We start from the raw sequence: 25,038 nt of genomic DNA, 5'->3' as shown, positions 1-25,038 counted from the left end.
TTCTTGTTTAATCGCTTTCTGTACCTCTCCCCCCTCCCTCTGCCCCCGGTCAGCTCTCGGCCGAGTGTAGACGCCGAGGGCTGGTTGTTTCCAACTTTGGCGGCCATATTGGGTGGGGGTGCGTGAGTGACGCGCTCTAGCAGCGGTCATAAAGGGCCTTGGGAATCTTTGTTCGTGTTGCCAACAGCTGCTTATTTCCCTCCTGAGGCGGAAGCCGGGAGGTCTCTGTACTTTTCTTTGCACAGTGCGCTTAGCGCTTCACTGATTTTAAAAATACTCGGATTTTATTGCACTTTGTTCGCATTGCCTGCATCTATCACGCTTGATCTAAAAGGCGTGTAGAGACTTTCCTTCTTGTTTAATCGCTTTCTGTACCTCTCCCCCCTCCCTCTGCCCCCGGTCAGCTCTCGGCCGAGTGTAGACGCCAAGGGCTGGTTGTTTCCAACTTTGGCGGCCATATTGGGTGGGGGTTCGTGAGTGACGCGCTCCAGCAGCGGTCATAGAGGGCCTTGGGAATCTTTGTTCGTATTGCCAACAGCTGCTTATTTCCCTCCTGAGGCGGAAGCCGGGAGGTCTCTGTACTTTTCTTTGCACAGTGCGCTTAGCGCTTCACTGATTTTAAAAATACTCGGATTTTATTGCACTTTGTTCGAATTGCCTGCATCTATCACGCTTGATCTAAAAAGCGTGTAGAGACTTTCCTTCTTGTTTAATCGCTTTCTGTACCTCTCCCCCTCCCTCTGCCCCCGGTCAGCTCTCGGCCGAGAGTAGACGCCGAGGGCTGGTTGTTTCCAACTTTGGCGGCCATATTGGGTGGGGGTGCGTGAGTGACGCGCTCTAGCAGCGGTCATAAATGGCCTTGGGAATCTTTGTTCGTATTGCCAACAGCTGCTTATTTCCCTCCTGAGGCGGAAGCCGGGAGGTCTCTGTACTTTTCTTTGCACAGTGCGCTTAGCGCTTCACTGATTTTAAAAATACTCTGATTTTATTGCACTTTGTTCGCATTTCCTGCATCTATATCGCTTGATCTAAAAGGCGTGTAGAGACTTTCCTTCTTGTTTAATCGCTTTCTGTACCTCTCCCCCTCCCTCTGCCCCCGGTCAGCTCTCGGCCGAGTGTAGACGCCGAGGGCTGGTTGTTTCCAACTTTGGCGGCCATATTGGGTGGGGGTGCGTGAGTGACGCGCTCTAGCAGCGGTCATAAAGAACGGCCATGACTCCGCGCAGCTGACGCGCTCAGCGGACGCGCCGGAGTCGTGCCAGAGTCATGCCCGTCCGCGCCCAGACGAGCTTAGGGCCAGCCACTCTGCCGATTTTACCAGGTACCCTTCGCACTTATTCCAGAGATGCACTACTTCGTTTACGTTCCCTGCCACCTTCATATTGTACCCTGTGTAAGACTGACCCTTTACCTTTTACTTATTGTGTTTTATGCCACCCCCCTAACCAAGCAGTGGGAAAACACACATTACGTCTCGGTCTCCTGAATTGCAGATCTCTCCCCAGGCACTCGCTTGAGGTTAATCTCCTCATTCTGGAACAGGAGTTAGACATCTTGTTTCTAACAGAAACATGGCTTACGCAGGGTTCAGAAGCAGATATGGTTAACGCCCTTCCCCCTGGCTTTTTTATTCTTTCACAGGATCGACCGTTGGGTCGAGGAGGAGGCGTCGCCATTCTGTATAAGAACTCACTGACCTGCAGAATTCAGAAAGGCGAAGTGGAAGACTGTGAGAGCTGTAAGTTCTCCTTCCAAGTCTCACCTACTGTTGCTATGTCAGGGCTGCTAGTTTATCGCCCCCCAGGAAATATTGGAAATTTTACCAGTTCTCTTATGGAAACGGTAATGGTTTGTGCTGCCTCTGCCACAAATTTCATTGCCCTGTGAGACCTCAATCTCCACTTTGATGACCAGGAAGAGCGGTTGGCGATTGCCCTCCTACATGACCTTAAAACTTATGGGATGGACCTTATAAACCTGGAGCCCACTCACAACAAAGGCCACCTGTTAGACCCCATCTTTGCAAATATTTCCACCATGAAAGCAGCCCCCCCTATTCCTCTGCCATGGACGGATCACTTCCTGATCCCTTTTACCAGGGAAACTAAATCTGAGAGCATCCCCCCCTCGAGTGTTGGTGCACCTGACAGACCATGGGCCAGTCTATCAGTGGAAAATTTCACTTGTAGCCTGGAAGCCTCACGCCCACTACTTTCACAGGACCCTGTCGTAGCCGAAGCAGACCTTTGTAGGTGGATGTCGAACGCTTTAGACGCTGGCCTCCCTATAAGATCGACAGGAATATAGGAGAAAAGACTACACACCGCTCCTTGGTAAACACCTGAGCTGAGGCTTATGCGGAGGGCATGCAAAAAATTTGAGCGTTCCTGGAGAAAAAACTGGGAGGTAGCTAGTAAGATGGAATACCGAACGGCAATGAGGAGCTACAAGATCGCCATCCGGCTTGCTAAAACTCAGTTTTTCGAGGAGAAAATTAGTAATGCCTCTAACTCCTCAAGAGAAACCTTCTTGGTGGTCAAAGAACTTTTGAAGGTTTCCGCAACTTCTGCCCCCACGGAGAATTTGGAAGTTAAATGCAATAACCTGGCAGAATACTTCCACACAAAAATTGAAAAAATTCTCATTTCTCTACCCCAGCCCAAGATAGGACCTGAGCTATTGGAGGAGGAGGAGGGTCGTCCTCAGATAACTTTGGAATCCTTTGGGCCAGTCATTAAGGATGAAGTCCTTAAAGTCCTATGCTCAATTAAGAGTGGCTCCCCTCGGGATGTTGCCCCCATGAGGATCCTTAAACCGGTTGCCCCTTCCATTGTGGAGCCCATCACCGAAGTCATCAATGCCTCATTAGGCACGGGTATTGTCCCACCTAATTGGAAGAGCGCAATAGTGAAAGCCCTCCTAAAAAAAACCCTCTCTAGACCCCCTAGATATGACCAATTACAGGCCTATCTCGCTCCTCCCAGGACTGAGTAAAATCGCGGAAAAATTGGTTAACTCTCAGTTATCTAATCTTGTTGAGTCCAATGGTGTGTTAAAAAGCTCTCAAAAAGGCACTGACACTGCCTTGCTGGCAGTCATGGAGGAGGCACGCTGCATTTTAGATTCGGGGGGATCAGTGGCAGTGATCCTCCTGGACCTGAGTGCAGCGTTCGACACTGTTAACCACCGAGTGTTACTCCAGAGACTGTCGGACGCCGGAGTGAGGGGGACAGCACTAAATTGGCTTAGGTCATTCCTCAGCGAAAGATCTTTCCAGGTCTGGGAAGGGGGCGCACGATCGGCATCCACTCACCTCCATTGTGGCGTGCCTCAGGGCTCCTCCCTGAGTCCCACACTATTTAACGTGTATATGGCTCCCTTGGAGGAAGTGGTGGCTCCATTCAACATCAAGATCGTGAGCTATGCCGACGACACCCAACTGGTGTTCGCCCTCTCCCAATCCATGGAAAACTCCCAGATACTTCACGCCTGCCTCTCACAGGTCCATTTCTGGATGGGGGACTCAGCACTTAAACTGAATGGGTCCAAGACGGAGATTATGTTGATGGGACCAAAAAATCCCTCTCTCCCCTGCTTGTCCTGGCCCAGTTGCCTAGGACCTCTTCCTGAACCAAAGGCTGAGATCAAGAGCCTGGGCATTTGGATGGAACGAGATCTCTCCCTCAGAACCCAGGCCTCCAAACTAGCGGGTGTCTGTTTTGGTCTCCTCCGATCGGTACGTAAGGTACTACCACTCATCCCTTTTCTATCTAGAAAGCTCCTAATCCAGGGTCTGATTATGTCTAGGTTAGACTTCAGCAATGCGATCTACCTCGGTGCCCCTAAGAGCACTCTGAACAGACTCCAACAAGTTCAGAATGCGGCAGCACAAATGCTTTACAACATCCCTATGTCTCGTTCTGCTAAACCAGCACTGAGGGCGCTACACTGGCTGCCAATACGGGAAAGGGTGAAATTTAAATCCCTATGCCTTGCACATAAAATCTTGCAAGGCAAAGGCCCCCCCGTCCTCCAGAAGATGGTGATCCCGTATAAAGCCAGCAGAACTTTATGCTCAGACCAGCAACATCTGACTGTTGTCCCTAGGGTAAAAAAGGCCCGATCAGGAGGAAGGAGATTCTCAGTCAACGTTGCCACCCTCTGGAATGCCCTCCCTCTATGTCTACACGCGGAACCTTGTCTTCTGCGCTTTTGAAAACAACTTAAAACTTTCCTCTTCTGCTAACCTTTTCTGTCTTCGCTATTTCTGATATTCTCTGGTGGCAAAGCGCTGGGATGCTCTAGGGTAACCGTGCGCTGTACAAAACCGATTTAATAATAATAATAATAACCTTGTGTCCGTATGTGAGTGGAGAGTCCCTGTTAGATGTGTTTGAGGTTCCACTAAGGATCGCAGCCAGGGTCCCAGTGGTGGCATTCCAGGTGGCTATTGCGCCCATTTTTTGTTCAATCGATAGCCAGCCTGGCCACTGGTTTGCCCAGTTGTTAAAAGATGTGAGAGAGGTCTGTACCCATTTAATTCTTCTGGGCAGTTTTATCAGATCTTCGCCGTTAGATGCACCAATGTATTCGAGCCTGTGGCGAGTGTCCGCTATGAGATTCAATGTGATGGTTAAGGCAGCGTGGTCGCTATCACTTCGCGGGTGAACTGTGAAATTTGACATGAGAGGTTGTAGTTTTTCGCTGAGGATGATGTAATCGATCGTTGTTTGGTTTTTATATGTAGGGCCGACAAAGGACCCTGGGCTGAGATTTAGGAGGACCGAGTGCGCTGTCGCCAACTTGTACGTTTTTAATAGGTCATTCAGGGCAATGGTGGCCCCAGGCTGAAGTCGTCGTGTGGTTGATATCCCTATATTATAGGTATTGAAGTCACCAAGAATGATGCATTCCAAGGCCGTATGTTGGAGCATTAAGGACTCAAGGAGGGTTGTCAGCGTGGCCAAATTGGGTATGGGCCCATATGGATTATAGTAGAGATTAATTAATAAAAACGAAAAGTGACCATTTGTCAGGCGGCAGCCTTTCAGGATGCCTGCCTGGAGATTGTCTGGAAGATTGGGAATTGCCACGAATTCCAGGCTGAGTGAATGCTTTATGTAAACACATATCCCCCCGATGGTGTTCCGAATATGTTAAGCTTTTTTGCAGGTTTTCCATATCTACGTATCCTCTTAATGAAAGCGGGTGGAGCTGCCAGGATTCTTGTATGCAGATGATAACTGCCTCTTCCATGAATGTCACATCATTTTTGTTAAGAAGCAGCCTCCTAAGCCCTGCGACGTTCCAAGTCATGATTTTCAGGCAATCCGGGGGTTGTACCTGTCTGGAGGATTTTGTTGAACGATGGTCATTTTGCCGAGGGGTGGCTCGGGACATCGTGGCTGTGTTAGGATCTTGAGTTTAATGCTAGCGGCAGCCAGGATCAGTCTTTACTTGCGCGTCCCAAGGTTGCGCATATGTGTGTACCCTGATTCGTGTTGGTTGTTATTTTGATTGGGGTGCTGATGGTCAGACCAGTGTTTTTGGCGCCTTCCCACAACTGAAGGATGGGTGCCGCGTGAGGCGCGTCGTTGGGGTGGGCATGCAGGCCTGGGTTCCCTCCAGATCGCTGATCTATGTTTCCCATCTGGGAGTGTGCTGATTGAGTTTTTAAAAGGAGTGGGTATTTTTTGGTGCGCGTAGGTTTTATTTTTATGCCCCAACTTTCCAATAGCTTGTGCTGACTTTTCAGGGCCTCGGCCATGTGCGGGCTCACGAAGGTTAGCTCCGTGGGTTCGTTTTTCTCCTCCGCATCTGGCGGGAGGAAGGAGTTGGTTTCGATGTCTGTAGCATTAGTTCCCTCCAACCCTGGGATGTTTGCAAAAAGTTTTAATAAATTGCTACGGTTGAGAATGTCCCATGACCCCTGGGAGACGTAGTCAGGATACAGCGTTATCTTGCGATCCTGGGGGTGGGTTATTCAGCAGGCTGAGTCCGCCCCATTGCCTCCTGTTTGTGATATTTATACTGTGTACTGTACTGCCTGTTTAACCCCAATGGCCCCAATTGCCGCCGGTGGGCCTCCATCTGTGGCAGGCTGGGGGCGCTTATGGTTAGTGGCGGCAGTTCAATTTCCCTGAGGTCTGTAACAGTCAAAGGCGCATGCGATGCGCAGCCCTTCGCGGGTATTGATAGAGCAACGACCTGAGGGTCGTGTCTTTTTGAGTTTGCTTGAGTTGCTTCAGCTGAACTTGGCCGTAGGGGTCCATTGCTTGTTTTGAGTGTGGTGCTGTTAAAACTGGCTGGGGGTTGCAAGTGAGGTTATTGCTAAGCTAGTGGGCTGAGTGCCTTCGACGTTTGACACGATTGTTTCCAGTATTTTAACGGTTGCTCCCAGTTTGGTCGTTTCCTGATTCACGTTGCGGGCGGGCATCTCATTCGCAGGCAGTAGCCATTCCCGGATGGTTCTGGGAGCGAGAGATTTATTTCTGTTTGCCTTATTGAGTTTTTTCAATTTTTTCTTGTTTTTCCTAGATAGAGTGTGGAAGTCTGGGCTGGTTGGTGTGGTAATGTGCTGGGGCTCATGGTTTTGTGTTTTGGTCGTGATAGCGTCTTGCCTGCTCATGCTGAGCATGGGTAATGGCGCACCCAAGCGATTTTATCTTCTTTATTGATCTGTGTCGAGTGGTTTGTTAGGTTTCTTGAGCCTTCTGTTTTTGGAGGGTACGGGGTTGGTTCCTGATAGATCGGGTCCTTGATCTTGCCGACTTCGTTCTTGAGGTCCTCAACTAATGTGGTCATGATGGCCGGAAGTTTTCCTAAATTGATCAAAATTGGGCTGCAACTACATGACTCAGGCTTGAAGTGTGTGCTGTCCTGTGCTCTACGAATCAGGGAATTCAGGTGGTCCAGTTTACAGTCGATTCCAGATATTAGGTTTGCGACAGTTTGTAATATGTTTATCTGGGCATCGAGCTTGTCTGCGTGCATTATTGCCGCACCTGTCATAGAGATGAGTGTCTCGTTGATCAGAGCTAGGTGATCTGTGATCACTTGGGAACTCTCCCCCCTATCCGATCTTCTGCTCATTGAAGATGGTAACAGGGTCGTTTTATCTTGTTCACGGGGGCTCTGGTACATCCAGTTCGAAGGTGTGATCACTGGGGAACTTTCACCCCCTATCCGAGCTTCTACTCATTGAAGATGGTAACAGGGTTGTTTTATCTTGTTCACGGGGGCTCTGGTGCATCAAGTATGAAGGTGGGGGGTGCCGGGCCTGTATTTCTGTGATGCCTCCTCCTTCATAACTTTCATGGGTGTGACTGGTTGCGTCAAGCGTGTACTCCCCTGTTGCCGGGGTTGCGCTACATGTGCTGATCAATATGTCAGCCGCCAGGGCCCCATTTGGGATAGAGTTCGAGTGAGTTTCTTCAGGTGAGTGGTGTAAGAGAGTTGTTAGACTGCCCGGGACCTCTGGCTTAAGGGGTAAGCCACCCTGTAGCGTGGTTATTATTAGTGAATGGGGCCTTCCTGGAGCCCGTGAGGCAGTGGGACTGGGGGGTAGGCTATCCTCTATGGCTTTGTTGGGCGGCGTGCAGCTTAAAGATCTAATTGGTGCAGCTGGACTTGTAGCCAGGGGATAAAAGAAACTTCTTATGTCTCTGTTTCCTAGAGAAGTGTTTGCACCGGGACTGGGAAAAAGGTGTGCCGGGTTATAGCGTCTCCCATCTTGCCCTACTTGCGACGATGTCAGTGCTGGGTACGCAGTTGGTAATCCTGGGGACGTTGGCGTTGCACCGGTGGCACCAGGTGTTCCCGGGGTTCCCCCCTCCGACAGCCCAGGTCCGGAGTAAAGGCCACCCACCCCTGGAGGGTAGAAAAGTTTTGCCTTCCGTCTCTTGGATGTTCTGTGTGGTCGAGGTTTTTCCTGTGCCTGTAGTAAGGACGAATTTCTGGTCCTCAATTTTCTTCCCTGTTTTGACTGTCACTTTTTTTTCTATTGCAAGGTGGTCGCTGCGGAGATTCAATGACCATCAATTAGGCATTTTCCCCGGCGTCTGCGCCTTCTGTTAGGGGCCACTGATGCACTAGCTGGAGCGAGCGGGGCACGCAGGGGGGAGCTGCTAGCGAAGTCGGACCTAGTCAGACCAGCCTAGGCCACCACCCCCGGGCTCGCAGTCTCTTGATCAGCGGAACTTTCCAGAGTCAGTTTAAGGCGTCTCCTATGCGCGTGGGTCTCTCCCCGTTCGCCCCGGCTTATCGTTTGCCTCTCTCCGCTTGGTGCTCAATGCTGGGTACTGGGTGCTGAACTCCGAGCTGAGGCTGCCAGATCCCGCCTTCCGCCTGGTCGGGGCTGCGCGCTGGATGCCGTTTTCACCCCCTCCTTGCCACCAGGTCTCCTTGTCTCCCCTTCTGCTCGTGGAACAATGCTCGGCCAGTCCTGATCTTCCAAGTAGATGGCCACTCTTCAATAATCCCTGCTCACCCCTTTTGAGCACGCTCTTCCGTGTATCGCCTCCTTAAAAGGCAACACCACCGAATCTCCAGGTAGAAGGCAGGAGTCAGGCTGGAAAATCTCTGCCACGGACGATGGTCAGGGAAACTGGCTGCCAGCCGATGGCTAGTCGATGGCTGTGCGGCTGGAGAGGACTAGGCGGTCCGACAACAGCACCAGCAGACCAACAGCAGCAGACCAAACAGATCTACCATCAGCTTGAGTTCAGGTTCGGGTCTTCAGGGAGCGGTGGTTGTTATCTGGCGGGGGGCTCTGTGATTGGCGTTGCGGGGAGACGTGCTGCAGAGGACCTTGCTTGCAGCTTGCTGCTGCTGCGGTTTGTGGGAATGGCGGTCAGCGTTTTTGGCTCTCCTCGAGATGCCTCTTGCAGCTCAAGCTCCTTCTCTTGCGCCCTCCGGGTGCCTCTGCCTCCGGGCGCCTATTTGTGGCTCACCCCGCTCACCCAGCTACCGGGCGCCTCTTGTGGTTCGCGCCTGCACCGGGCACCTCCCGCGGCTCCTGACGCCACCGGGCACCTCCGGCGGCTCCTGCCGCCTCCTGGCGCCTCTCGCAATATGCACCGCCACCGGGTGCCTCCCGCGGCTCACACCGACACCTCAGCCTCTCGCGGCTCCTGTACTGGTCCTTCGCGGCTTCCGCCGACGCTACCGCAGCTTTCCCGGTACCGCCGCGGCCGAACCACAGCTGCAGCAGCCTCGGATGGCCCCCACACCCCACGCAGCAGTATGGAGGCGGGGGAGCGAGAAAGCAGGAGCCGGCGATGGGAGAGTCTGCGGAGGCAAGCCGGGACCCAGCAGCCAAACGTCTTCAGGTGAGCTGCATACGGGATTCAACAATCTCCCGAATGCTAGATACTCTCAGTACATACAGCTGTCACAGCTCCACGAAAGAGATTTCATTTTTGTGCCTGGAAACCTAGGCCTATGCAGCTTTCCAGCAGTACATGTTCAGTAAATGTAAACTGTGATGCAAACTCATGGTAAATGTATTTTCGTTGTTGTTGGACAGTTTGCTAACTTTTCGTGATGACACATTTGACTTTTCCTCCCTCGCCCTGCTCACTCTCCGTTTCATCCACCTATCCTTTTCTCACCTGCTCCTCAATAGCGCGATTTGCTAACCTGTTAAATATCAAGTTCTTATTGATCTCCTCTTTGTGAGTCAGAATCTTTAAGGAAATGGAATCTAGAAGTTATTTGGCAATCTCCATGTTCACAGAGCTGGATCGGAGCCTAGTTTGTTTTAGTCAAAACCTTTTTTTCACATTATCCAGAGGTTTCACTAAAATGCGGATTAAATGCCTCCAGATGCACTGAATGAGCTGAGTCTCCAATCGTGCGTAGGCCCTGTTTTGTGCAATTTACTTTACCCTTAGATCTTTGCACAACAGTTAGCAGTCTGTTGTCAAAGCTATTCTTCCATTCGGCACAATGTACCTAGAGGAGAAGCTTTTAGGTACCACATTCTTAATCTTCAGAGAAAGTTGCCCACTCCAAGCTTTGTTCAATGCCAACCCTGGGAGAGCTGCTCTACCTGCCCACACTAATCCTACTCCTCCTTCTCCCTACAGATTTCACTCTCTGGCCCTTCTGGGTGGATACCCACGTAACCCCTCCATTCAGGATGAAGAGGTGAGTCTTCTAATGAGATAGGAATGGCTTAGAAGATGGGGCATGGTAGATCTGATGCCCGGTATGAACAGCAGTGTGATAAGAGAGTAAGGTCTGTGATTGGCAGAAATTAGGTATGTGTGTGCTCTGTGATCGGGCAGTAATGGGTATATGTCTTAGGCTTTAAATGGCGAATAATGGTGTATTGTGAATGCCGGTTCTTGACTAGGGATGGATTTCAATCAATCAATCCATTCAATCTGGCATTTGTAAATCGCAAACTAATTACCCCTAAGATTCTCAAGGCACTGGAGGCAGTCGGGGAGATTAAGTGAGCTATTGCCCAGAGTCGCATGATGCTGAGCTGAGCTGCCACCGGGGATCGAACCATGAGCCCGCACTCCGAAGGCAGCTGCTCTGGCTACTGCGCCACACCTAAAGCAGCAATGCTGATTTGGGAGCCAGGCAGTATAGGATCAGTTTAATGATATATAGGGCCGACATTTAGTAATGGATAGATATGTTATGGGGTAAAAATGGAATAAGAGAGTGATGTCTGATTTGGCAGGCATGGGATAAAGTGGTGATTTGGTAGGTGCCACAAATATGATACAAAGAGGAGGCCAGTGATCTGGAAATGGTACTAGATCTTGGATGGGTAAGACCAGGACGAAGAATCACTCCTTGAATGCGGAGGGAGGAGTGTACGTCTGATTTTTGAGCTCTCGAGACTGAATTAAGGGTGAAGCTTGTGATGCGGCAGGTATTGAGTTTAGGATATGATGCATCATAAATGACTTAATAGAAATGCCTGCGATGATACATACATTCAGCAAGTGTGAAGTTTGTGATGCGCATCAATGGGAAGTAAATTAAGTCTGATGAATAAAGTAGATAGACGGTGATGAAGCTGCAGCTATACAAAGCATAGAATGACATAAAGAGGTAATTAATTCTGTAGTAATGAGAGCTTATGATACAGTAGGAACTGCTAATGGGTAAAAAGTGATGTCTCAGATGGAACAGGATTGCAGGCTTGTTTTGGCAGGATTAGGATAAGTGTAGGTTTTGATGTTGCTGGATACTAAGAAATATGAGGTCATTGAGTGAGGATGGGTCTTTAAAGTGGCAAGAAGGGAAGAGTGTATTGGATTACAGAGGAGTGGGCCTAAAATATGGAGGTGCAGCTACAGAGTTGTGGATGGCTAGGATAGCTTATGGATGCCCTTCCTCTGCTCACCTGCTTCTTTTTTCTTTCTTTGATCTTCACTCTCATTTTCTTTCCCGTCTTTCTTGTCCAGGGTTTATATTCTCTTGTCTTCCCTACAGTGATGGGACGGTATTGGATGCCACTGGAACCCGCATTACACTGTACCAGGATGTACCTGCAATCATGGCACGGCTGCACGGAGAGGGTATTCACATCGCAGCTGCCTCCCGGTAAGTCCTCATCCCCAAATCCTCTCTACAACCCATCATCCTTCAAGAAGTTTTGCTTCCAGGTGACACACCTTTTTCTTCCTCTAATGATTATACTCAGTCCTCCAAACAGTGCCTATCTTTGGAAAATGGCTGATGTTCGTTGGCAATTAGAGTCAGTTCCTCATTATACAGTGTTGCTCAGGCCTTTTGTGCTGAACTCCACCAGGGAGAGTTAAATTAAAGAGGGATTGGCTTTCTCTTTACAGACCGTGTATGATCTTTACTTTATCACCATTCTTTGCCTGACATTTGTTTCACTGCAGTTACTTCTGCTGCACCTTTACTTTGTTCCCATTTACTACGTTACTACACCACTTTGCCTACACCATTAGGAACGCAACTTTTATAGTAAGTATACTTTAGTTTTTGGTTAAAACAAAATCACTTAAATATTAGTAAAGGATTCCTATAAATGTACCCGATTATGGGCTGAAGCTAACATAACCTATTAATTTGATTATATGTTTCATAACCTAAATCAATGAAGTTTTCTTTTTGATTTACTGTTTAAATATTTCAGCGACATGAAATTGGAATACCTACATTTAATAAAATAAGACGGTACGATTGGCTCACCTCCTTTCTACGTGATAAGTCGTTCCAGGTAATTGCTCCTCCATTCCATCCGCCTTTCCGTAGAGCCAGAGCCGGAGGCTGTTCTTTCAAGGTGTTGGCTCCCATTTTATCCCCTTCGATGCGGATGACAAAGCCAGCTCGTCATGGGCGTTACCTGCGCTATGCGGATGACGAGCTGGCTTTGTCACAAACCGCGCGATTTTCAAATCTCAGCGCAAAGCGGGAAAACCCGCTAGCGCGGTAGAGGTTAAGGAACTCTATGCCTCGCGCTATTAAGAGCATCCCCAATCTCTTGGTGTTCAGAAAGGCAGTAAAGACGTGGTTATTTCAGTAGCGTATTCTTCTCCTTTCTTCTCTCTCCTGTTCTCTAGCGCTGGGACGTCCCTTTGCTGGGACAGCCATGTGCATTACAAAACGCATAACATAACATGCAAGGTTGCGGGGACTCGTGCTTTGCATCGGACAACGCAGGTATCACTGCATAGGACCACCAGAATGCTGGAATCGGCATATATGATAACCCGAGAGACCCCCCTAAGGAATGGTAGGTACCTGGGGATGGTTTCCTGACCTACAGATTTGGGGCGTGGCATACACTCTATCTCCTCGGTAGGAGATGTACTTGAAGAAGGCAGACTGATGTTTCCTTCACTACAGTGGAAATATCTGTTACAACCTGCCCAGTTTCTGCACTTTGCCCAATTGCGTCACTCTTAGCAGCGAGAGGGAATAGACTGGGATAAATCGCTGATCGATTGGCAATGTATAAGATGACCTTGAATGTAATAACTGCCTCGATGTATGACTGTGTGACATCGATGCATTATGACTATATTGAGTGATTGTTGCGCAGACTTGATCTTTCCTTTGTCTTGTCTCATAAAAAGCAATAAAATATACTTTTTAAAAAAGTTAAAAGGATTTATTACAGAATTATTAATATAAATAATACTGAGAAATGCATGAATTTGCCATAAAGGCTAAGATGCAGAATACAGCATCACGAATCCTAGTAAAATCCCGATTTAGGCAATTACATTTTAAGTGTCAAACTTATAAAGTGTATTGACAGCATCTTTGGGAAGAAATAAAAAAGTCTCAAAATCATACAGATTCTCTGGTGGAAAACGAAAAATTCCCCCTGCTCTTTCAAAACCAAGGGTTTTTATACACAATTATGCATAACAATTAATAAAACTGCAAATTCACCATGGTATGAGCATGGTTAGGTTGCATGGGTAAATCAAAAACAAATACGTAATTTTAAAGTTTCTTAACGGTAACCCATTTCTTAAGTTAAGAGAAATCTTCCACTTACTTGCTTAGCAATTGAACTCCGGAGATGTACAACATAATTGAGACATTTCTCAAGGCATAGCTCATAGGATTATCTTCTTTTGTAAGCCTATAGCGACACTTCACTGCAAATCCTTCAAATAATACATCAAGTACATGATGGAAAGTTTCATTCACAATACATGCTCACTGACACAGTTCGCCTCCTGCGTCAAAGCATTCCGTGCTCTGCAAAAATATTGTGGGGAGAGATGACTTGCAGTGGGACACTGGATGGAGGAAGCAGAAGCATGACCTGCTAAACTCCAGAAATTGCATCCCATTTCAAAATAATGATGTTTTGCAAGAAAATATGGTATACCTGCACCGCATTATTAATCGCACTTCTAAACAAAATAATCAAGTTGTTTTAAGTGCAGCTTCATCAGTTATAACTAGGGCTCCCGGTTTTATGCTATTTATTTTTTGTACATTTCCATCTTTATTTATCCATATTTATTTTTTGCAAATTTTGTCTGTATTTATCCATTTCTATTTTGTGTTTTCTGTATAAATGAAGCTGCCATGGGTATTTTTTCACATTTGACTGGTAAATGTAGATTCACATTTGAATGTCCAAAATGTTTCAGCAGTATACAGTGCAATAGCATTATCTGAAAACACTTGCATTGTAGAATAGCACACATAACAGTAGATCTGCACTTAAATAAGCTTAATTAGGAAATGTATTGTATTTTTTCACGTCCCCTACCTCTCGATCTGTACACCTACTGACCAGGCACTCATGATTGATAGTAGAAAAAAAATGCAAAGAAGACATATTTTCCGTATTATTCTTCTAAAATAAATACACAGAGGAAAAAATAATTTTCTGTCTGTATTTATCTGTAGAAATCAGTAAAAACTGAATACTGGGAGCTCTAGTTATGGCTATATGCATTATTAAAATCATTAATTCCCACCAATACATTTTCACCCAAAATTGCACATCTGAAACAACTGCGACAACCTCATGAAAGAGGATGTGAAGTGTCCTGTTGCCTTTACCCTGGTGTATGCGATAAGCCAACTGCTAGTGAGTTTGCATAGTAATCAGGTTTTTGATCGCATGAAAGATGTGCAGTTACCTGCTTTGGCCATATTTGCTATGTGAGAGGCTTGGTGTCTTGAATGAATAATGTCAGGTTGCAAAAGGTTTGGTGTAAGCATTCAGCTGTGAAGACAGTAACATTTTTAATTGTACATAGTGCTGTTAAACTTTTCAGCAATTATTCGGGGAGGCGGGCCATAAATGAGGATGAATGAAAATGAATTTATTTTAGTCCAAATTGCAAATGAAGAATGTTTGATAATATAATTTGTGTCCTGTTCTATTTTATGTGCTATCCTTTAGATCGGTCATTTGAGAGGTGTGTGTGTTGAATAATGGTAGTGTTAACATTTAATGACACCCATCACTATTTCATGGAAACAATGGTTTCCAGATAAATCGGTGTAGTTCTACACCTCAGATACAGATAGAAGGCTGGATGTGGGCATGAATTCTTTGATCGATGTGTTCTAGATTTGAAGCCGCTTGCTAGCCAAAGGTCTGTAACATGAAGTGGAAAAGTAGTGTTAAATTCAGTAAAATAAAGATGAAGGGTCCTTGTTGTAATGTTCATGTAGTATATTTATTCTTGAGATTAGATAGAAGGTACAGCATTCAGGTAGGAATGTAATATGGTAAGAACCCCACCGGGAGCAGATAACTTCCTGCTCAGCCTCCAGGTAACTGATAAATCCCTCGAACAGCAACAGGTAGAATCCTGGATGACATCACCGAGACATGACATAGACAAGCAGACACTAACACTAAGGAGGGACAAAGAGAGCGGAAGAGCAGGATATAACACACCTCCCTCCTTTAATTGAAAAAATGGATAAGATGAAACAGATGGCAGAAGCAGAAAGGCAGAAGAAAGAGCATATATGCACCAGAAATAAACACCCTCTTCAACAAGATGGAAAGAAGAGGTAATATCAAAGGGGCGCAGGCACAAAGGTTGTACAAGCACCGTAAGCTAACAAAAAAATGTAAGCTTAAATGGGATGAAAACTGAACATCTCAATACAAATGAGCAAGGGTACAGTATGGCTCAGTACCGTAGATAGAAAATGAAATGTCAACTCCTCAAATTCGAATATTTTCGATTCCTCCAAAATAAAGCAAAAAAATGAGCCCAACTCCTCAAAGTAAATACATGAACTCCTCTAAACATAGAGCACAGTAAAAGTGGTTCATGACAAAACGGCTCTTCACAGAAAATGCGCAACTTCTCTATCAATAGAATAAAACTGAGACCATGCAGCTCCTCACAGTAAGTAACAGAAAATCAGCAATAAAACTGAGCCCTGTGGCTCCTGACAGTAAATAGATGAACTCCTCTAACCATAGAGCACTATAAGTGGTTCATCTGAAATGACAATAGAATTAAGCCCCTCTGGCTTCTAATAGCAAGCACATGAACACCTCTAACAATAGAGCACTATAAGTGGTTCATAACAGAAATAAACATCAAAATTGAGCATCACTCTAGCTCATCATCACTAAGAATGAAAACAAACTAGAGCACCTCAACAGAGTTGAGCACATAAATGACCCCAACAAGCATAACGCCTACAAATCATCACCAAATTGAAAGCAAATGAGCACCTCAACAAAGGTTGAGCACAAACGTGGCTCCAGTAAAGTAGGCAATAATAGAATAAATTATTTCAAAATGCATCACTTGCAAATCCACACAGAAAAGAACATGTAACAGCATACATACATAACCTAGAAACAGAATTCTAAGCATTGAGCATATAAATCGATATTTAGCACACCACAGTACTTAAAAGAAATGCACCCAAGGGTAAATTACAGCGCAAACTACACATTGCATAAATTAGGAAAAATGCAAAATTGTACACATCTTAAACATAACAAATCAAAATAATAAAAGTAGTCACCGTTGTCATTTGAATGAAGGGAGACACAAACAGCTCTGTAGAAATCTCCACGGGAAAATGTAAAGAAAATCAAACAGTACCTTGTTGGAGAACACCCTTTGTTTTAAGGAAAATAAATAAATAAATAAATAATTCATGAAACAGCAAACACCGGTGAGCGATCTCTCACCCGGGTTGTAGATCCAAACGTAGTGAAATGGTGTGCAAATCAGGTTCTCGAAGTCAGGAATGTAGACAGACTCCCAAATGGTGTAAAGCCAAGCGCTGGCATGTGAATTCCAGACGACAGAGCACAAATATCGAAGATTGGAAGTTAAAGAAGTAAAGCCGTAGTGCTGCATGACAGAGAAATTGACAAAAGTACACACCAGAAGTACACGCAGTACTGCTGCAGAGTATGCGCAGGACAAGGTTGGCAAGAAGGCAAACTGCAATGACGGTACCAACCACAACATGGCGGTACGTTTCTTGATGCCCAGCTGGGTGGCTCAAGGCACGCAGAAACATGCAGGCGTCGATAGGCAGCTGAACAGGCGTCATTGAGGAACGAGGAGAGAAAGACATAACAGAAGCACTCTGCCTCCACGCGACGCTAGAAGTAAGGTGAGTGTGCCCTGGAGCTCGAGCTACATCTTTATTTTTGATTTTTGAAAAAGGTAGTTGTCAAGAAATAGGCATCAGGTCTCAGTGTAGGCCACAAGGCAAGCCAAATAACAAAGTAGAAAAGCCCTCTCTTCACTCAAACTGCCAGTGCACAACCTCCAAGGTACCGAAACACGGAGTTCACACAGATTGATGCCGGCAGACTTTAATTTTAAGTGCAGGTTGTAATGGTCCCAGTAAGTAGCGCTTTTGTAAACAGGAGACCTGCAAACAGCAGGTTGGCACAAGTTGCGCAGGCAATAAACTGAAGTCACAAAGTGAGCTGACAATATTTTAAACAGCAGATTCCAGAAATAGCATAGGCACACTTCCATTCAAACAGGAGGTTGCAGAGGTAGCACAGCACACCTAGGACAGACAGCAGCAGTAACGTTACTCACGTAAAAGGCTGACTCACTAGATGAAAACAGGGAGTCCTTTAAGTTTGCTCTAGTGCCAGATGATATAGTAGTAGTATTACTTCAGCAAAGGTTATTCCAATGCTCTGGGTTGAGGCTGTCGGTTGGATTCAGACACCGGTGGGGTACCCAGAAGCAGGAAAGTAACTTTAAACGTTTCTCTTCTTGTCTTTGGTTGCAATGATGTCCTTTTTAAATTCAATGAAGTCCTTTTTCTTTTAAATGGGTCCTTTTTTACCTCTTCGCCAGTGTTAAATTCAGCAAAATAAAGATGAAGGGTCCTTGTTGTAATGTTCATGTAGTATATTTATTCTTGAGATTAGATAGAAGGTACAGCATTCAGGTAGGAATGTAATATGGTAAGAACCCCACCGGGAGCAGATAACTTCCTGCTCAGCCTCCAGGTAACTGATAAGTTCGAGGCATGTGGGCTGCTGAATTCATATCTGTGCATAGATCGCCGCCTAGTGTTGGGACCGGATGATTGCACATTGTTGTCCTGGAAGAGTCTTCGAAGTATCACGAGATAGGTGGCTCCTCCCCTGGACTACAGTGCGCATGGGCATCGCCTCCATCCCCAGATTGTTTTTTTCCGCCATTGGGTTCGGATGTGTTTCGGTTCCCTCTGTCGGAATCGATAGTTGTAAAACTTTTCTAACTCGAGACCAAAAGGTCTTTAGGCTGGGCGTCGGTATAGTTTCGTTCGGGTTTTTGTCTGTTCTCAGCTCCGAACTCTCTCTACCCATCCGCGTGCTCTCGGCGCGGACGGGCCTACTCGACGCTCCAGACATGGAACGGACTCCGTTCAAAAGGTGCCCGGTGTGCACCTCCAAGTATTCACACCTCGATGTGCACCCTGTGTGCAACAAATGTTTGTCACCGGACCATGATGAGGCCAGGTGTATGGCCTGCTCGAAGTTTCGGTGCAAGAAGACTCTCAAGATTCGTCGGGCCGCTAGACTCCCGGCCCAGTTATCGGCAACCTCGGCGCCCCCGCCGGACGACATCTTCGAAGAATCTGTTGAAGACGACGATGTCATGCGGGTTTCGGACTCTAGCCCCGCGTCTGAGGGGGATGCCTATGACGCGGGAGACGAGGACTTTGACGAAGCCGGCGACGAGGTAGTGGACGACGATGGGGCAATTGCCACCGTGGGGGACAGCTCGGAGGAAGAGCGTCCCCAGACTGACTCAGGGGTCAATCCCCTTCTTGCGGCCCAGGTCGAGGGATCGCCTTCGGGACTTACCCAAGACCTCGTTACTAGTCCAGCAGCCCCGCCTCCGAGCCCGGTCACGGACATTTCTAAGGCGCCACTCCCGTTGACAAAAACGAAAGTGAAGCCATTGGGATCCACTCCTCCGGTTTCGAAACCGAAAGTGAAAGCTGCACTGGTGCAGAAGGCTCTGGAGGCGTCGACTTCCAAAAAATTCAAAATGGCCGACCTGAAGAGCCGTGCCAAGATGGCCGACCCGAGGGCCTCGGGGTCGACGCCGAAGACTAAGTCGACCGACGCGGCCGCGTCGGCGCCGAAGATGGTCGAGGTCGATGACCCGAAGAAAGCTTCGAAGAAGCGTCAAGGCGATTCCACGGCTCCGCCCGTCGGGGACAAGGACCGTGAAGTGTCGGCTCCGAAGACGATGCCTCTCGCCGACCCGACTCCCGACTCGGGGAGATCGCTCGAGCCGGTCAAGCCCTCCACGGCCTTGACGAAGAAGGTCGCGGAGTCCCTGCAACGGATTCGGAAGGACGCTGTGGTTCCCGAACCAGGGGATGTGGTGCCGAAGCACACAACAAAGCCCACAAAGGCGCAAACGCCTATCCGCTTTACCCTGCCGTCGACGCCGAAGGCTTTCGCTCCGAAGCATGGGGCGGGTGTGCCCTCGAAGCAGGTGTCGACACCCGAAGCGGCACTGGTGGTGTCGAAGCCTCGGCTTCAGCCGCTTGCGGAGGAAGAGCGTTGAGAGGTCATCATCGAAGCCAATACCGGAAAACTGTCTCTCCTCAAAAGGAAAATCACCACGGAGCCGGTGTTGGAACATTTTCGTATTCCTCTCAAAAATAAGAAGGATTCTGCGGGTACTTCGGCCCCGATCGAGCCTGCCTCTCCACAAGCTTTAGAACATTCGCCAACGCGTTCCAACGCAGGGGATGGTGACGATGAGGAGGTCGAGTACAACTATCCGGCGTACTCGGATCCGGAGGAGGAACATGAGCCTTGGTCTGCCGGAGGCGACCCGGACGACCCACAATCGGGTCAGGAACTGCAGCTCTTTGCTGCAAAGACCTCACCGACGGAGGACTCGGCAGCCTTCAACGCTTTGATTGAGCGAGCTGCAGCTAACCATGATGTCGAGCTGCACTCAGATCCTGTGGATGTGGACTTTTTGTTTGACACTTTCTCAGTGGCTGAAAAGTCAGTCAAGACATTGCCAATGCTCAAGGGAGTGCTAAAGCACGCGACTGAGGTCTTCAAAGAGCCCACCCGGGCGCGTGTCATCAATCCTCGCATTGACAAAAAATATAAGGCAGCGCCCTCGGATCCAACATACATCAGGGGACACTTGCCACTGGACTCGTTGGTGGTATCCAACGCACGCAAGAGGGCGAACTCGCAGACCACTGGTGACGCTCCACCCCCAGACAAAGAGTCTAAAATATTTGAGGCCTCAGGGAAACGGATTGCTGCACAGGCAGCTAATATTTGGCGAATCTCAAACACGCAGGCCCTACTTGCACGCTACGATAGGGCTCATTATGACACCCTAGAAACACTGCTGCAACACTTGCCTGACCAGTACAAGGAGGCAGGGGAAATGTTAATTCAGGAAGGAAAGCTCATCACAAACGCTTCCATCAAATGTGCGCTGGACGTGGCTGGTACAGCCTCCAGGGCAATCAACACTAGTGTGTTGCTGAGAAGACATGCATGGCTTAGGATATCAGGTTTCAAACCGGATATACAAACAACCATCCTGAACCAAACAGTTAATCCTGACCACCTGTTCGGCCCTGAGGTGGATGCGACACTGGAAAAAATGAAGAAAGACACAGACACTGCTAAGTCTATGGGGGCCCTCCAGTCTCAGCAGTTTCGGGGTGGTTCCTTTCGCCGCTCCAATACCAGAGGCACCTCAAGGGGTCAGGCATCGCAGTCCACACAGTATTATAAAAGTAATACCCAAACCTCATACACAACAAGGGTAGAGGTGGCTACAGAGGCAACAACATCAAAGGCAGGGGACGTGGAAACAACAGCTCCAGGTCCACCACCGCCAACAAGCAGTGACGTCTTGTCACGGCCTCCCGACCACGCAACACCGGTCGGGGGGAGACTCCAGCAGTTCCTGCCCGCGTGGAAATCCATCACCACGGACAGGTGGGTCAAGTCTCTTATCCAGTACGGTTACTGTCTGGACCTTACTTCCACTCCACCAAACATACCTCCAAGAAGCCGTCCTATGTCCGGCGAGCACTTGCACTTGTTGCAGCAGGAAGTTCAGGTCATGCTGCAAAAAGGGGCAATAGAGCTCGTACCACTGCAAGAAAGGGGAACAGGGGTTTACTCTCTGTATTTTCTAATCCCCAAAAAGGACGGATCCCTCAGGCCCATCCTGGACCTCAGGCCCCTCAATTGGTACATTCTCTCGGAGCATTTCCATATGCTCACGTTACAGCAGGTACTCCCTCTGCTTCAACAGGGGGACTTCCTGGCTACGTTGGATGTAAAAGATGCATACTTTCATATCCCCCTGCATCCTTCCCACAGGAAGTATCTCAGATTCACGATTCAAGACCAGCACTACCAGTTCAGGGTTCTGCCGTTCGGGGTCACCACAGCGCCAAGGGTCTTTACGAAGTGCCTGGCGACTGTGGCGGCGCATCTACGACGCCAGAACGTCCACGTCTACCCTTACCTGGACGACTGGCTCATTCAGGCAAAAACAGAACAGCAGTGCGCCGACCACGTGTCCCGCACCATTCATCTCCTGCACGATCTGGGATTCTCTCTGAACTACCCAAAATCCCATCTCCAGCCCGCCCATGTACGACAGTATCTGGGCGCGACGATAAACACTCTGGCAGCCACTGCGCAGCCAAATTCAGTGAGAATCGCCAGTATCCAAACGCTGATCCAACGATTCAGACCTCAACACTCGCTTCCAGCGAAAGTGTTCATGCAGTTGATAGGCATGATGGCCTCCTGCATCTCCATTGTCCCGCACGCGAGACTACATATGCGTCCGCTTCAGGAGTGCCTAGCACGTCAGTGGACTCAGGCTCATGGGCAACTGACAGACCTAGTGTTGGTGAGCGGTCGGGCATACAACTCTCTGCATTGGTGGAATCCACAAAACCTTTGCAAGGGCCGACCATTCCAAGAGCCTGTGCCACAGATTATCCTGACGACGGACGCTTCTCTCCAGGGATGGGGAGCGCATGTACCCCACTACACAGTGCAGGGACTATGGACTCTACAGCAAAGGAAGATGCACATCAATGTGTTGGAACTGATGGCAATCTTCATGGCCTTGAAGGTGTTCAAAGTACATCTGTGCAACAAGGTCGTGTTGATCCGGACGGACAACATGACAGCCATGTACTACATTCAGAAGCAGGGAGGCACACACTCTCCGCAGCTGTCTCATCTGGCTCAGAGCATGTGGAAGTGGGCCATTCAGAGGAACATCTTCCTCATGGCAGAGCATCTCCCGGGCAAGGACAACCAGATGGCGGACCTGCTCAGCAGGCACAGCCATCAAATGCACGAGTGGGAGATACATCCATCAGTACTCCAGCCGTACTTCCAAAGGTGGGGTCATCCAGAGATAGACCTGTTTGCCACAAAGGAGAACGCAAAATGCCAAAGCTTCGCCGCCAGGTTCCCACACCCGCAATCACAGGGCAATGCGATGTGGATGAACTGGTCAGGCAGATTTGCGTACGCTTTTCCCCCAGCACCTCTGATACCGCTGGTGGCACGCAAGCTCAGGCAGCACTCGATGACTCTCATCCTGGTTGCTCCAACGTGGGCTCGCCAACCATGGTAACCACGTTTCTGGAACTCTCCGTGGTACCGCATCAAAGGCTTCATCTCACTCCCAGCCTTCTGACGCAGAGCCATGGCGACATTCAGCACCCAGATCCGCAACAGCTCAACCTGGCGATCTGGCTCCTGAAGTCCTAGAGTTCGGCTACCTCAATCTTCCCCCCGATTGCATGGACATCATTCGGGAGGCAAGGAAGCCCACTACTAGAGCTTGTTATGCGGCTAAATGGAAGAGGTTTGTCGTCTACTGTGTAAACCACGGTATTGACCCGCTAGATGCTTCCATTCAAAACATAATTTGTTACCTGTTCCACATGTATCATTGCAATTTGGCGTACTCTTCCATCCGCATTCACCTGTCTGCTATGGCGGCATACCTCCAGAATAGGCAGCACCTGTCGCTTTTTAAGGTCCCTGCTATCAAGGCTTTTCTGGAAGGACTCAAAAGAGTCATTCCACCTAGGACCCCACCAGCTCCAGAATGGAACCTCAATGTGGTTCTTACAAGACTGATGGGTCCTCCCTTCGAGCCACTGCACTCTTGTGAGCTTCAGTTTCTGACTTGGAAGGTTGCTTTCTTAGTAGCAATTACATCGCTACGGAGGGTTAGCGAGTTGCAGGCGCTCACCATCCAAGAACCTTTCTTCCAGGTACATGCTAACAGGGTTGTGCTCCGCACTAACCCTAAATTCTTACCCAAGGTTGTATCTCAATTCCATATGAACCAGACAATTGAGTTGCCAGTGTTTTTGCAAAACCCAGAGACGCTGGCGGAGCGGATGCTCCACACCCTTGACGTTAAGAGAGCCTTGATGTACTACGTGGACAGGACAAAAGATTTTCGCAAAACTAAGCAGCTTTTCGTTGCTTTTGCCTCACACCACAAGGGAAACGCTATCTCCAAAGCTGGGATCGCTAGGTGGATCGTGAAATGCATTCAAATCTGTTACGCTAAAGCTAAACGCACTCTCACTATCCCACCAAGAGCCCACTCCACCAGGAAGTTGGGGGCCTCTATGGCTTTCCTAGGTAACATTCCCTTAGAAGATATTTGTAGGGCAGCCACATGGTCTACCACACATACTTTCACTAAGCATTACTGTGTAGACGTGCACTCCAAACAGCAGGCAGCTGTTGGTCAGGCTGTTCTCAAAACACTTTTTCAGACTGCTGCAGCTGGCACGGGCGGCCGCCGCTAATGGAGGGACTGCTATGTATTCTATGCACAGATATGAATTCAGCAGCCCACATGCCTCCAAATGCTATTTACCAGTATGCATCTGTTCTTGGCATGTAGGGCTGCTGACATTCATATCGCCCACCCTCCTCCCCGGCGCCTGTAGCAGCTGCAGTCTTCATACATATATCTGCTCACAGCATAGGCATCATTCACATACTTCACTCCATCTCTGCCAATGGCTAAAAACAATCTGGGGATGGAGGCGATGCCCATGCGCACTGTAGTCCAGGGGAGGAGCCACCTATCTCGTGATACTTCGAAGACTCTTCCAGGACAACAATGTGCAATCATCCGGACCCAACACTAGGCGGCGATCTATGCACAGATATGAATGTCAGCAGCCCTACATGCCAAGAACAGAGGCATACTGGTAAGTAGCATTTGCAATCCCTTGAACAGCAACAGGTAGAATCCTGGATGACATAACAGAGACATGACATAGACAAGCAGATACTAACACTAAGGAGGGACAAAGAGAGCGGAAGAGCAGGATATAACAAGTAATTTAAAAAACGGCGCCAACAGAATGAAAAGGCCAGTGGCGTAAAAAACCTCCTCTGATGTTGTCAACAAGAGTAGCAAACAAACTAAGAAGGAAGGGAAGGATACGGCCAAGGAAAACTACTAGTTAAAAAAAAAAGGAGGGAGCCATAGGCAAAAGAATTAGGGAGAGAGAAAGGGGCACAAATAACTTGGGCAAAAATGCTAAGGAGAAGTAGTGACTCCGGAGCATAGAGCCTTCTAGATAACAGAATCCAGAAGCATTGCGATGCACCTGATTACAGGAAGTCCCACACAAAACATGGTAGCACATTACTGTCTGTTATTTATACCCTGATCCGAGTAAAAAAAAGAAATTGTAAATTGATACTTGTATAGCGCACTACTCACCCGCAAGGGTCTCAAGGCGCTTGTACGAATACCGCTGTGGAACCCATCCTGGCTTTCCCTGTGAGGTGTCCATTCCTGGGCACCCCCAAGGTGGAGGCCAGGCATCCTTAGCGTTGTAGGGCCGTTGTGGAGATCAAGCAAGCTATTGCCCAGAGTTGCAGAGTGGGACTCCATGATTGGAATTGGCACCGAGGCCAGAATTATTAGGTCCGTGGAATTTTTGAGCCCAAGACCCGCCGAGGCGGGTGATTGAACCCTGGTCCCGGGCTAGACCTCTGCATCAGGGTCTGCCGCTCTAATCATTGAGCCACACTTCTCCCCT

General features: G+C 48.3%; 1 protein-coding gene across 2 annotated transcripts in view; it reads left to right on the top strand.

Annotated features, from left to right (window-relative positions):
* The window catches only part of MDP1 (magnesium dependent phosphatase 1), an 86,703-nt gene that overhangs the window by 39,710 nt on the left and 21,955 nt on the right, over positions 1-25,038 (top strand). For both annotated transcript variants that reach the window (XM_086923729.1, XM_086923730.1), the window contains exons 2-3: positions 10,089-10,149; positions 11,458-11,568. In XM_086923729.1, the coding sequence (XP_086779855.1) occupies positions 10,089-10,149; positions 11,458-11,568 (172 nt within the window). The remainder of the gene's footprint in view (positions 1-10,088; positions 10,150-11,457; positions 11,569-25,038) is intronic.

This window comes from Lissotriton vulgaris, chromosome 5 (assembly GCF_964263255.1).
Source record: "Lissotriton vulgaris chromosome 5, aLisVul1.2, whole genome shotgun sequence".
Lineage (NCBI taxonomy): Eukaryota > Metazoa > Chordata > Amphibia > Caudata > Salamandridae > Lissotriton > Lissotriton vulgaris.
Note: the sequence above shows the minus strand (reverse complement) of the source record. Positions and strands in the feature narration are given on the sequence as shown.